The sequence below is a fragment of the Lepisma saccharinum genome, chromosome 1 (assembly GCF_977018435.1).
Source record: "Lepisma saccharinum chromosome 1, izLepSacc3.1, whole genome shotgun sequence".
Lineage (NCBI taxonomy): Eukaryota > Metazoa > Arthropoda > Insecta > Zygentoma > Lepismatidae > Lepisma > Lepisma saccharinum.
In genome coordinates, this window is record NC_139229.1 from 177,778,809 (window position 1) to 177,793,934 (window position 15,126).

The 15,126-nt window shown below is 41.0% G+C and overlaps 1 protein-coding gene across 6 annotated transcripts in view; it reads left to right on the top strand.

Moving 5' to 3' along the window:
- Window positions 1-15,126, top strand: part of cpo (RNA-binding protein) — a 532,560-nt gene that overhangs the window by 442,623 nt on the left and 74,811 nt on the right. For 4 of the 6 annotated variants that reach the window (XR_014443930.1, XM_083143323.1, XM_083143352.1 and 1 more), the window contains exons 4-6: window positions 4,524-4,586; window positions 11,337-11,478; window positions 14,990-15,004. Coding sequence is in view for 5 of the 6 variants with exons in the window: in XM_083143323.1 (XP_082999449.1) it covers window positions 4,524-4,586; window positions 11,337-11,478; window positions 14,990-15,004 (220 nt within the window). In the remaining variant the exon portion in view is untranslated. The remainder of the gene's footprint in view (window positions 1-4,523; window positions 4,587-11,336; window positions 11,479-14,989; window positions 15,005-15,126) is intronic. The other 2 variants (XM_083143327.1, XM_083143332.1) reach the window with 2 other exon arrangements.

Genomic DNA, 15,126 nt, shown 5'->3' on the forward strand with positions numbered 1-15,126 from the left:
CTTAGTAAATATACGAGTACTGTGTTTGATGTAACTCCGAGCTGTTCCCGTCATTCAGTGTGGGGTCGCTTAGGCATTATCGCTGTTCACGAAAACTTAACTAACCCCTTTTGTCGGTCAGAGATAAAATGTTTCAATTTTCCGAATTTTTCGTCCGCTAGGAAGAAAATGATTACATCACTTGTAAAATCCGTAATAGGATTTTGTCATTGAAAATCAACTTTAAAAAAATGGATATGCTGTGAGGGAGCTGGGGGGAAAGAGAGACCTCAAGTTCAATATGCTCTGACAAGCGTGCAGATAGCAACCGCATAGCTACGTCAATAACATGCGTTATAATGCATACGTAATTCGTTAACGCATAACTGGATCCGAACCCGGCGACGCATGGTCAGATTTCCGAATGTGACGCCGCTTCACGGGAGGTTACCCCCCTTTCCTCTGCCCCCCCCCCCCCCGCGAGCATGGAACTTCCCGAGCAGCTGCTCCGGCCCGCAACTGTTTCTGCAAAACGAGATTGAGGTAATAACATGCAAATGGTTCCGTCTGCGAGGACGGAGGTGGCGGTTGTTCGGTTGGAGGGAGAAGGGGTGAGGGGGTTGGTCCGGCATCCTCGCCTTCCGGCTCTAACAGCGGCCGCTTGCAATCTCCAAACGGGGAAATCTATTCTCCCCGCCGGGAGGGAAAAAACATAGACCGAAAGTTTCGTTGTGGGGGGGGGGGTTGCTCGGTGAGGCGGAGTTTGTCAATTGTAAATGTTAATTAACGTGAGAGGAAGACTGCAACCGTCATCCGCACGACGAGTTGTTACGTCATTCATGAGGCGACACGTTAGCCGAAGGAGAGATCAGATATTGTCGAGGGAGCATGGTAAATCCCACCTGCTGCTTTTCTAAGCGTGCACGGTCATTTTTCCCCTGTCATCGTAACCCAGAGTTGATCTTTTTGTGTCATCTCAGTCCATCAATGGCTTTTACGATGTCAGGTCATCCTCATTGAGATACTTGCCGGGAATTGAAACCGAATCACTACTATGACTACCTGGCGATAATTCCACCCGGAATAGCTATAATAGTTAAAAAAAACTGTAACACACACTTCGTCCTCCTTTACCCCCCAGGTAACCATTGATTCGAGGCTGGGTGAGCCCCAGAGCCACTTTATGCGGGCAGTCAGACGCCCTACCGACTGGAACACCTAGGTTCTATTCACAGTACGGTTTTCATTAAATTTCTTTCAATATCCCAAAACCTGACAAAGTCTGGAAATTAGTCTGTGAATGAAAAAGTGATGATAAAGTTAGGAATGTGGATAATACGTGTACATAAAAGAAACTGGAAACGTCCGAGAAATCAGCCTATGAATAAAAAACAAATAATGGAAAATAAAGTGCTTTTTGTATTCGCCAGGGTGTGAAAATAAAAATAGATTTAATTTCAATCCCCTCCCCGTCAGTTTATTGGAAGTTGGCTCCACTGTGAAGGATGTGACCAAGGAAAGTTTTGTATCCCAAATGATAAATTAACCAGAAAAAATCTCATTACAAAATATCAACAATTAACGTATGGCCTAGATCCTACTACAGCCATTCTTTATTTGAGAACCAAATCGTTTCTTTACATGGGCAACTAGTAGAAGTCGATATTGATTGCTTTTACTTATCCACATCTTCCACTGCGTTCAAGAGTAAGTTCATCAGTTCGAGCCTTCTGCTTCGTTACACGCAACCAGCACCTCTTTACTAAATAGCTTCTTCTACTTGTGAACGCAGTCTTCACCCTGCATTAATCCCCTTTGACCTTTTCAATATCTCCCTGTTTATCCTGCGGATATTAGCAGACTTCCTCGGCAGCCTTGTTTCGGGAATAAAAAAAATATCCTTCGAAAACTGGTTGTCTGCAGACAAAAGGAAAAGTGAGGCGCCCGCGGCATCAGAAAAGAAACCATCTGATGCAAATTATTATCGTAATTCCATGCATTGGAAATTCCTCGGGGCAGGCTCTCGTTCGGAGGAAGTCGGAGCGTGGCATGTTTATTCAGTCAACAGCCACCGGCCTCTTCTTCCGTCTTCTCCTGCGCGAGGGATGCAAAGACTGAGAACGAGGCTCTGCTCCGATCGTTGGTGACTCGCCTGGTTGCAATGCTTGAGCTGTTGAAGGTTTTCTTCTGGCCTGGAAGACTTGAAAAGCCCCGAAAATCAGTCTATAAATGAAACAAGTCGTGGAAAAAGTCAGGAGATGTTGATAATACATACAAAAATCTGGGAAAATCCCCTAAATCAGTCTATGAATGAAAACATTGTGGAAAAGTGGGGACATTTTGATAATATAGTGAAAACCTTGAAAGCTAGGTGACAATCAAGTGCCTTTTGTATTCGTCAGGATTGGGAAATAAAAAATAGATTTTCCACTTTTTCCTTGAACTAGCTTCTTGATGGGAGGTGCCTTTTATAAAAATGTTTATGTACGTAGCTTATTTTTTCTTTTCTTTTGTAAATGTTGATTAAATCTCAATCTCTTGAATAGCAAACAGAGTTTAAACTTTAAAACTTGGCTGTTAGCATATTAGAATACTACGGAATTGTTTTGGAAATTTATTTTTAAGTTTGCTGGGAACCCTGAAAAGACAGGGAATTTATTTTACCGAAATCAGTAGAAACCTCGTATGTGTTCTAAAAACATCACAATATTTACCTAAGATAACAAATGTGCATTAAAAATTACCTAAGTATGTCTGAATGTGTAATTCAAAGCTTCCCGTTTCTAATATTGGACCGTACGTGGGTGTTTCTGTGCGAGTGTCTTTATTAAGTTCATGTAATCACCATTCATTCTCATCGCCGCATATAGCCAACAGTGGCAGAAAGGTGCGCAATGTAAGTAAAATAAGAACTAAGCCAGATAACTTAACAGCTGATGCATGAAGTCATAAGTGCGATGAACATGCTGTTGTGCCATGTAACACTATCCGTAGGGGTTGAAGAAGAGTTGACGATTGTCAAATTAAAAGTTCTGGTGTGATTTATTTCGGTATTGCAAAGGATAAGAACAAATTACCGTAGCTCCAAATTTCGTGTAAGCAGTCGCTACGTGTTCTGAATTTCTTTTAAAGTTTTCGTAATAAATCAGTCTCTTGGTGGTGGTGATGGGGGGGGGGCATTTTGATGGTCGGGAATAAGACTTGTTTGTAGAGTCAGATTATTTTCGGAACATATCCAGCTAGCGAGCCTACCAACAGTGTACAGCAATAGGTCATGTGTTGAGATGATGTCAGCGGCTCGTTTGTCAATTGGATGCTTCAGGAGATATGACTCGCTCCCAAGCTGCAAATGCGCAAGAGTCAGGGATGTTACGAAAATAACACACTTACCTACTGCTGATACCCAAATTTAGTGTGGCGTAGGATGCACCATTCGGTATTACTCGCGAGCGCTTAACTTCATGACACAAGAAAATGTAAAATGTTTGCCCGTTAGATTCTTGAAGAAGTCTTCCACAATTAAGCCATAATTCATAACTGAAACTGCCAGTCTTTGGAAATACAAATATAACAATTAGTTACTTTATTCCTTGCATTCCATCGCTAAAGTTTTCCGAAAAAAATTACTCCTTTTTTTTCAATTTTGATATTACTATTTTCGAGTAACAATTTTGTAGATTTTTTTCGGGATATCAATCAGGTGATTTCCGGATATGCTTCCGACAGACGACGTCACACTCATCTTAAGGGATTGAAGTGAAGATGAGTGACGTTAGCTCTCGGAAGCCTATCCTGAAATCACATGATTGATATCCTGAAAGAACTTCATCATTCGGCGCCAAGAAGCTTCAATAATTATTTCAACAATTAATTTTGTTTGCAAGTATTTTTAAAAAAACTTGTTATTGTATACTTTTTTATGAGAAGTCAATGATCACTTTTCATGTTTCTGTTCGTGATTAGTTTCTGTTAGTTTGATTAGCTTTTTAAAAACCTCGGGATTATCACCTTTGCGTCTCAATAGAAAGTGGTGCTCTCCATCTCGAATAGTTTGCGGAAGCCCGATTTATGGTGTGAAACCTTAGAAAAACACTTGGTGCATAACGTGTGTTGTCCTTTCAAACCGGCAGTAAGAAGAAAAAAAGAAAAACCCAAGGAAGCTAAATTAGCTTTGTTGTTTGTGTAGCAGCATACATGCATAAAGATAATACATACACTAACCACTCAAATGTACACTATTTGCAATCTGAAACATGTCTAAAGTAGTACAAATGTAGTCAAATGTGTTGTTAAAGCATGTAAAATTATTATTAAGATTACGTTAACAGACATGATTTTTTGAAATTGACACTACAGCAAAATCAGGTAATTTGCAAATATTATGTTTATTCATTCCACCTTCTATTGACAATATACGTTGGTGCTGATAATATTTGAGATTTAAAGCTCACTCTATGAAGTTATTTCATTGGGAATAAAGGATTTTATGTCATTTCCTTTATAGTGCTTACTCTGGACTAACACTTTTCCTCTTTCTCTTTCAGCCTGTTGGTTTCGTGACCTTCAGCACACGCGCCGGAGCAGAGGCTGCGAAGCAAGATCTGCAGGTGGGTATCTTAGCATCGTGAGAGTTGTGTAGTCTCTCTTCTCCTGTACTCGCTCGTCTCAAACAGATCTCGTTGGTCGCTATGGCGACTCTCTCTGTCATCGTCGCTTTTGACAGCCCCATTCAACTAATTTTAACACGTATTTACATTCCAGTGGTGTAGTGGACAGAAGAATACGTTGAATGGGTTCGAAACCCGTTGTTGTTTCTTCTTCAGAGCAGCTGTTGCTATCACAAGCAAAACTGACACACGTGGTTAGAAAGAATTCATTATGGCGCGAACTAGTTTAGAACCTGGGATCTTAGTACTCCATGTTATCCTACAAACAAACTGACCTGCAAAGCAAACACAATTGTCACTGACAGCCTTTGGAAAAAAATATAACAATTACTTAATTCTTTTCATTCTAAGTTTTCCTTCGCTAAACTTTTCAGGAATATATTACTCATTTTTATCAATTTGTTGAGTGTTCATTATGCACATACCGCAATTTCAAGTTGTGTTTAGCTTCCTGGAGATGTGAAACACTAGCACTACCAACCTTTAACTAATCAAACATGATTACCTACTGAGTATACCTACTTTCATTTCTAATAATCATTGCAATCAATCAAGATTGCTAGGGAAAATCTGAATTAAAGCACTTCAGAGAATGAATCGACACAGAACATATATTTCTTCACCTGAAATCTAACAGATTCCTACACTCCTACTTACATAATAACTTTTATAATCTGAAGTTGAATACAAAAGAAGGTAACTTGAAAATATAATTCAATCAGAGGTGGACCCAACTTCGTTCATCTTCAACTTTTCTCTTGATGCTGCGAGAGGCAGGCAGCGTCTCGCTGCAACTGCTGACATGCTTTATCCAACTTGTCAAGGACCCTTTGTGATGCTGCGGCGCTGAGATGCTTTGAGTGAAGTTCTGGAGAAGCAAGATCTTCCTCCCTGGCGACTGGCTCACGAGTGTGCCTCTCTTGCAACCACCATTGAGATTCACTTTTCTTCTAGGGCCCTTAAGTTGACTGAGGATTAAGTACACCACGGCCAAGTCTCTCCAGCAGTAAATAATAGTTCTGTAGCTTTTGTTCTTCATATATTAGATCAGAACTCCCAACTTTCAACCCTCTCTCAGCCTTGTTTGCCTGTAGAGGAGCCATTTGTGTAGTCGAACACTAAATTTTTAAGAAGTTTTCATAAGATATTATCTTACTATTCGGTAAGACGTTATCTACAAGTTCTCAAACCTTGGGAGTGAATTTTCACTAAATCAAAATTAAAACTATTAACTTCAAACAGCAACAGCTTTACCAAGTATTCATTTGAGAGATCTTAAGATTGTTGAGAAAAAATAATTTGGTATAAAGGATTTGTAAGTGTAAGACTCTAGCAGTCCTTCTTTTACAACTCCATTCCCCTAATGCAAATTTTCCTACCTACAATGGGTACCCGAGATTCCACTGTCAGATCATGGAATTGTTTCTTCAATTTATCTCTCGAATCTATTCTCCGTCTACTAAAAGATCGAAGTAAATATAAAAAAAATCATGTGACTTGTGACTTTGGTCAGTTCTTAATTTATCTCGTCAGTAGTTATATTGTAATTTGGTATGTAATTCATAAAGTCTCATAAACTCGCCAGTGTCTTAGGTATAAAAGAAGCGTGGCTTTATCAAACGCATATGCATATCTCTCCGCGTAAGATTCCTGCAAAATAGCTACCATCGGATTTATTGGGTTTCTCACAAGTCATGTTCATTTGTTTATATTAGCTTCGTCCTTATTATGGACGAATAATAGGCAATGCAATGTTCTCCATGTGGTTTACAGAAGGTGTGTTCGCGAGTGTTCAGAGAACCAGTTGTAACCAAATGGTGTTACATAGTTTTTTACTACCTAGAAATGTAACTATTGAGTGTATTGCATTGGTACGGGCGAAAGATCATCCAATTTCTCTGGAATTTACACTCAACTAAGTGTAGCTTAGGTGATATCGACGTCACTAGCGTACTCAAGGGGGAGGTTACAGCCCCTCTTGAAATTTTGTCACAATCAAAATTTTCAAATGAAGGCAGTAGATAACTAGGGAAAAACCTAAGGGATAAAGGAAACCCCACCTTTAAATGGCCCTGCTTACCATTTCTGCCTTTGAACAACAACTTTTAGAATGAAGGTTAGAAATTGTAACTACGAAATATTGTATAGTATAGATATTATATATCCTTAGAACGCAGCTATGAATATTCACATTTAACATTCCAGTCTCCTCCGAATAAAAATCCTGTGTACGCTAGTGTCGACTGTTATGTCTTTCGCCGTAGTAAATTCATCACGAGTTAACCATCGAAATTAGCAACAACGTATTTTTGAATATCAAACCGTGATTTTCAAAACATGTCTACACCTTATACCCGAATTCCTTAAGAATGAAGTTTTCTAAATATACAATCAAAGTAAAAACTTAGTGGCATCTCGGGTTTCCCCTACTAGAATTAGACATGAAGGTACAGTCATGGACACTATTGGATGTAACGATTCCATTGGAAGTCAATGGAAGCATAACAACTCAGAAGTGTCCGTGACTGTACAATAACACTTGTTAGTATTTGGTGTTCGAATTCATTGTATAATTTTTTTAAAAAAATTGTGGAAAGTTACTATCTAAAAACGTAAGGGTTGTTTGGAAAGTAGACGTCTCTTAAAACAATGATTCCTGTCGAAATCCTCATTTAGGTCAAAGTAATTGATTTGTACATAGTGGATGTGAGGTCATCGAAACAAAGTTATCATTTGCACTTGATCGTCTTTGTTTTGGGGTGTTTCTGATTTTTTCTGTGTCGATTTGTTGATTCGCAGGAATGAGTTAAAATCTATTGAGAAAGACACTGAATGATTTCCAGTGACATCATTCCAACTGCTCACACGGTGTATGGCCTGATATCGTTATGCTGTAGGAATGTAGTTCATGGAACGAGAACATCATTCTGTGAAGCAAAAGTTTCGATTCGCAGCAATCGATATGGGGTCAGACTCTCACGTGAGGTAACCGGGTTCGATTTCTGGGTTGAGTGGCCTGATGGAGGAAGTGGTTTCTTTGACTCCTCAAGCCTCTCTTGGGGGATGCGAGCCAGCAAAGACGGTCGAAGCGTGGTGGATATCACACAACCTCCACGATGCCGCCCCTCCAAGGGTTTTCATGACATAGTGACATGCGACCTAGTTCTGAATATAATGAAAGGATTCTACTTCCCAAGCAACCCTTATTGCATCAGTGTTTTTATGAATGTGAAAAGTAAATATTAATTAATTAACCATTAAAAAAACTGGTGTAATATTTTTTGTGTCAAGTGAAAAGTGTCGTTCTTTGTTCTCTATGAAAAGTTTGTGTACTTGCACGTTGTTCATTGTCTGACATGTTTCAGGGCTATGCCTCATGAATTTGCCTGCTGGCTATTTTTCCGTGTTAAAAACCATACCATCTCAGACGTAAGCACTTTACCTCAAATAGTGGTCTTCTCGCGTGTTGTGCATTCACCATTGTACGTCTCGGATCTGCATATCCCTATCTCGTGGAGAAAGAACAATTGATGACCCTACCAGCAACTGCAATCCACACCAAGAAATTGTCCACTCTTATCAATATCCTCAATGGCACAAATTTGAGGTATAATTATATAATTTTACCTCCTTAAATACACAGTATAAAGACAACTTATGCACGTGTAGAAAATGTTTCATTCAAGGCAGAAAGCAAAATTGATATTTTGATGATATGGTGCAGAAGTTTGCATTTTGAATAACGCTGTATGGAAGAGCTAGAGTTTTGGATAAGGCAGGGTGGGAAAGCTATTGTTTTAGATAAGGCAGGATGAGAAAGCTGTTGTTTTGGAGAAGGCAGGGTGGGAAAGCTGTTGTTTTGGAGAAGGCAGGGTGGGAAAGCTGTTGTTTTGGAGAAGGCAGGGTGGGAAAGCTGTTGTTTTGGAGAAGGCGGGGTGGGAAAGTTGTTGTTTTGGAGAAGGCAGGGTGGGAAAGTTGTTGTTTTGGAGAAGGCAGGTTGGGAAAGCTGGTGTTTTGGATAAGGCAGGGTGGGAGAGCTGGTGTTTTGGATAAGGCAGGGTGGGAAAGTTGTTGTTTTGGATAAGGCAGGGTGGGAAAGTTGTTGTTTTGGATAAGGCAGGGTGGGAAAGCTGTTGTTTTGGATAAGGCAGGGTGGGAAAGCTGTTGTTTTGGATAAGGCAGGGTGGGAAAGCTGGTGTTTTGGATAAGGCAGGGTGGGAAAGCTGGTGTTTTGGATAAGGCAGGGTGGGAAAGCTGGTGTTTTGGATAAGGCAGGGTTGGAAAGCTGGTGTTTTGGATAAGGCAGGGTGGGAAAGCTGGTGTTTTGGATAAGGCAGGGTGGGAAAGCTGGTGTTTTGGATAAGGCAGGGTGGGAGAGCTGGTGTTTTGGGTAAGGCAGGGTGGGAGAGCTGGTGCTTTGGGTAAGGCAGGGTGGGAGAGCTGGTGTTTTGGGTAAGGCAGGGTGGGAGAGCTGGTGCTTTGGGTAAGGCAGGGTGGGAGAGCTGGTGTTTTGGGTAAGGCAGGGTGGGAGAGCTGGTGCTTTGGGTAAGGCAGGGTGGGAGAGCTGGTGTTTTGGGTAAGGCAGGGTGGGAGAGCTGGTGCTTTGGATAAGGCAGGGTGGGAGAGCTGGTGCTTTGGGTAAGGCAGGGTGGGAGAGCTGGTGCTTTGGGTAAGGCAGGGTGGGAGAGCTGGTGGTTTGGGTAAGGCAGGGTGGGAGAGCTGGTGTTTTGGGTAAGGCAGGGTGGGAGAGCTGGTGGTTTGGGTAAGGCAGGGTGGGAGAGCTGGTGCTTTGGGTAAGGCAGGGTGGGAGAGCTGGTGGTTTGGATAAGGCAGGGTGGGAAATCTGGTGTTTTGCATAAGGCAGGGTGGGAAAGTTGGTGTTTTGGATAAGGCAGGGTGGGAAAGATGGTGTTTTGGGTAAGGCAGGGTGGGAGAGCTGGTGTTTTGGGTAAGGCAGGGTGGGAGAGCTGGTGTTTTGGGTAAGGCAGGGTGGGAGAGCTGGTGTTTTGGGTAAGGCAGGGTGGGAAAGTTGGTGTTTTGGGTAAGGCAGGGTGGGAAAGCTGGTGTTTTGGATAAGGCAGGGTGGGAAAGCTGGTGCTTTGGATAAGGCAGGGTGGGAGAGCTGGTGGTTTGGGTAAGGCAGGGTGGGAGAGCTGGTGGTTTGGGTAAGGCAGGGTGGGAGAGCTGGTGTTTTGGGTAAGGCAGGGTGGGAGAGCTGGTGTTTTGGATAAGGCAGGGTGGGAAAGTTGGTGTTTTGGGTAAGGCAGGGTGGGAGAGCTGGTGTTTTGGGTAAGGCAGGGTGGGAAAGTTGGTGTTTTGGGTAAGGCAGGGTGGGAAAGCTGGTGTTTTGGATAAGGCAGGGTGGGAAAGCTGGTGCTTTGGGTAAGGCAGGGTGGGAGGGCTGGTGTTTTGGGTAAGGCAGGGTGGGAGAGCTGGTGGTTTGGGTAAGGCAGGGTGGGAGAGCTGGTGTTTTGGGTAAGGCAGGGTGGGAGAGCTGGTGGTTTGGATAAGGCAGGGTGGGAGAGCTGGTGTTTTGCATAAGGCAGGGTGGGAAATCTGGTGTTTTGCATAAGGCAGGGTGGGAAAGCTGTTGTTTTGGATAAGGCAGGGTGGGAAAGTTGGTGTTTTGGATAAGGCAGGGTGGGAAAGATGGTGTTTTGGATAAGGCAGGGTGGGAAAGTTGGTGTTTTGGGTAAGGCAGGGTGGGAGAGCTGGTGTTTTGCATAAGGCAGGGTGGGAAATCTGGTGTTTTGCATAAGGCAGGGTGGGAAAGCTGTTGTTTTGGATAAGGCAGGGTGGGAAAGTTGGTGTTTTGGATAAGGCAGGGTGGGAAAGATGGTGTTTTGGATAAGGCAAGGCGAGAGAAGGGACTTTTGAACAAAGAACAGATCCAGTAGATTTTTTTAATAAAGCATAAAGAGCAAATTGTCGTTTTTGAAGAATGAAGTGCTAAGAATGCAACGTTTCGAACCAAAAAACAAGAGAATTAATGTAATAATTTGACGAAGACTGAGAACATATCAGACAATGAACAACACTTGACAGTGAGTCAAGAAAACGAGGAGAAATCAAAAATGTTTCTACCTTGACATACAGTACAATAGTTAGCCCGTCTGAAAGATGTGCAATTCGTGCTGAAGGACCTTTGCAAATATACGAATCGAATGTTAACAATCTTTTAAAAAAATTAGTTACTCGTGTAGAAAGATATATTTTTATAAATCTGTTTGTTATGATATTACAAAATTCCAAATATTTATCTCATTGATTCCTAGTTTGACTTGTCTGTTCTCAAGAAATTCCGCACGGCGTCAAATATCCAGGATTTTTTTAGACGTGAAATAAATTACACTAATTTTGGTCACGTTTGAAGCACGAAATCTCTGCACGTAAGTACAGTCTTTGAAGCACTTGGACGATATAAACAGACGGGCACTTATCACCGCAAGCGATCACCACACCACGATTGACTTTGTCAAGGTTCAAACTTCTTGATCAACCCTCGTATATCACTTATTTTTAAATGTAAAGACAATTTGGACAAATGAGTTCATTAACGTCCCCGAGCTCAGTTGTACTCAAATTGTCTTTGTTTTTTGTGCACAGTTGCTGTTTCTTTGTCTCACGAGGTATTAAGGGGCACATTTTTCTTTTTTCCCCTTTTTTTTCCACCGTCAAATTTTTTTTCAGCAGGGCGTAAGATTTGATCCAGACATGCCCCAAACAATTCGCCTGGAATTTGCGAAAAGCAACACGAAGGTTAGCAAGCCTAAGCAAGCATCAACCACGGCTCCCACAACACACCCAACTTTAATGCACCATCTCACTGGACGTAAGTACCTGGCACTGCATCGTCTTCTTGCGCTGGGGTGTGTCTGCACTAGCCTTTCTCCACAGCACGCGAGAGTGGCACTTATTCAGGGGAGACTGCATAATGAATATACAAGATGCCTGCGATGGCCACGATTCAGAGATTTCCACGGTTGGTTTCACTGTTGTGTGGTGTTGGATTGTCGTGCTGAAAATCGTCTTCGTTGCCTGTTTTTGCGGCAGAGAAATCTTCCTGTTCTGACACGGAATGAAGAGGGAATTCATGCCACGGGCACTTCATGGGGCTGCTAATGTACTTGATTCTTTATATATCCCTATGCTGGAAAATTTTCAAATACCACACTATAAACAAGAACAATATCGCAGAAACTGGTTCTAAGTAGCAGGTAACAGTGTACCTGCGACAGTAGCGACAACAATAATGCCTTCTTGAGCAGTAGTGACATTCAGTCCTGTGCAATGTGCAGTATTACTTGGGGAATACAATCCCCCAAGTAAGAAAACTCACGTAAAGCATCCCTCACGTACTTCATTGTCTCCATGCTGAAGTATACACAATTCATGACCACCACAACCATCAGCAGCGAGGAATTTCCACTCTGACCACTCCTATGTACAAACGTGAGAAAATTAGAGTTCTTATGGGATCTTTAAAACATATCCTAAAATTCCTATATTTTCTTGGAATACCAGACAGATAATGGTTAAGCTCAAGAGGATGTAAAGTATAGTAAAGTGCTCCCCTGTGCTTTGCACCACGCCATGAAGGCGTATAGGGAGTGTGGGGCCAGGGCCCCACACTTTCTTGATCTCGGCCGAGCTGGGGGTGATGTGATCAGCATCACGCCCCTGGCCGCCTTTACCCCTCATAGTTTCCTCCAGGTATCCACTTTATACGACGCTGGGTGGGCGCCGGGGCCGGTTGAACAGGTTCAAAAAATCCCGATTCTCCCCCGCCGGGGATCGAAACCGGGTAGTCAGACGCCATAACGACTGAGCTACCGCGGCTTAAGAGGATGTAAAATTGTTTTCTAGATTAGGGCGTTAGTTGTAGGAATTTCAATAAGTTTTCTTTTCTTTAATGAGGTTAAAGTCTTCAGCTTATTACTACCTTTGTTTAATTCTGGAATACAATATTGTGGGAAAACTGAGCGAATGAGCATGGTGGTGGACAATTTGTTACAATTATATTTGCCTTCGACTGTACAATGTAACATGGTGAAAAGTTATCGCTGCGACATTCAAACGTTGAATAACCTTACATGCAAAAGAAATAAAAAAAATATAATGAATAGTAGCCAATCTGACCGTGATCATCCATCGCTTCGGATACACGGGACAGTCTCACGCACACGATCCTCAGAGAGCCTCCAGTGAAAGGTTTACGGGTTCAACCCCAAGTGTATGCTCACATTTCTGTGATCCTAATCTTAAGTCATGTTCCGATTTCCCACCTTTCGTAAATAACCTCGGCGTTTGTGCAGTGATTGACCTCACCGCAGTGAAACCAACTGTTTAAATCTGAATCATTACCGCAATGGTGATTGAGTACCCAATCACCATTTTAAGTTGTTCTTGTAACAATTTTCTCTTCCCTCACATACTTGTGTTTTCATCATCACTTTAAATAATAGAAGTTTATTAATAAAAACATCATGAAAATGATAATTTCCGCTGTCTATGAACGAGGCCAGCTTTCGACGATTAAATGAAGAACGCAAGACCTGAGATATTAATACTATTTAGCGTATTACCGCGTACATATTCTAGCTCTCCTTAGTTATAATTTAATGATAGTGAATAGTTTGTTCTTGGTCAAGAGTGGATTGATTCTGTTCAGAATAGACATGTGGAAGACGCGACCTAAATCTTAGGGTTTAGAAATACCAGAGATTTAAGTTTAGTTAGTTTTACAATAGCTTGTTGTTGCCTCTGGTAGAAGGGTGCTTCATTTTGTAATTAGAAAGTGCACGTCACTCGAAGAGGGCTACAATTTATTTGAAAACGCTAATTCTAAATGCTTAAATCAGCGCACAACCTTATATGTTTTGGACTATATGAAGTGTGTTAGAAACCTTAGCTGGCAGTGTTCATAAGGGCTTTTATCTTGAAGTAAAATTATTGTCTTCCTATCCATAAATCCTTCCAGTTCCGTAGTGGAGATACAACGTATCCAAACAGACGTACACCGTGCGAGAACAAAGTTCACGCAAGAAGGGCTGGTGCAGAACTTCCCATAATTCTATACAATAAAGTAGACGCACATTTTTTTAGTTGTGCTAGTTTATTCGTAAAATACTTTGTTTTTTACCTTCTCTTCTATCTGATCTGACTTGTCACTAGAATAGCAAGACTGTTAACCTGCATTGGTAACAGAACACCTATTGTTTGAATTCCCCATATGTAGCTCATGATATCACCATTCTGCAAGACTAATCCATAGAATTATTTGAAAGAATTCTTCATAGTTTATTTTTGAAAGAACACCTACTCATGATCTTGTAGAGGTAGTAAGCTTATACCTTTTTCTCTATCTCATAAATTATCAAAATGTTAAATATTATAAGTCTCATCTGAGTGAATATGAATTTGTTGCAAGACTATGAATTAAAAGGCATTGCATTGCAAAATGTTTTATTGGTGGCATGTTCTGTTGTGTTACATCCAAGACTATTTAAGTTAAATGAGGTTCAACATGAAGACGTTTAACTCGTAATGTTAAAACCGAGATTTTTAGATTTCAAGCTACCTACTTATAATATCAAATACTATCTTGTGGTTAACCAAGCACGACGCAGGGTGACTAAATCGTCAAACAATTTACGAAATCAACATTTTTTTGTTTCTGACCAGTTTGAACCAAGTAGCTTTTCAGCAAGCAGTTAACAGAGAATATAAAGATACCAAAGAATGCCTTTTAAATCATGGTCTAATAATGGGTTTTTCAAAAAGACGAGAAAATTTTGATAATTTGGAATGTTGTCAGTAATCGATGGTTAGACTGACTCCGTTTACCTCTAATGCTCAGACATATCCAAATATACTTACCTTTTTTTTCATCACTAGCATCTTCTTTTACCAGTCTAACTCTCCAAACTTCTCGTATGTGTAAGTGCGGTGTGCATTGCCTAGTTCTTCCATTGTAGTGTAACTTACTCTGTTTATATGAACTTTACCATTGTTCACACTTTGTATTCCCTATACTGCTACAATATCCTCTCTAAGTACGTTTTTGTATATCAGTTTCAACTAAGAAAACGTTCTCTGTTCAGAGATGCTTAGAAAAGAAGAATATCACTTCATCATAATTCCCTGCAGTTAACTTTCTCTGTACTTGAGGATATGATTTTGCTTAATAATACCCATTAACTAAATGCAGATATAAATATAGGATAAATGTTTAGTAACAAGCACTGTTTTCTCGTCTCTTTGAACTATATGATTTACAAACTTACTTCTTTAATGACTGGTTATTTCTGTTGCAAACGTTTTTAATGTTTGTTATCTTTCAGTATGTCCTTTGCAAGGTAGGTGAAGTCCAAAACATACATTAATTAGTTTGTCTTAATAAATGTGTCTGTTGCTTATTTTTACGATGTCAGTGGTCTCGTAATGTTCCCCTGGACCTTGTTTTAGCAATGACATATTC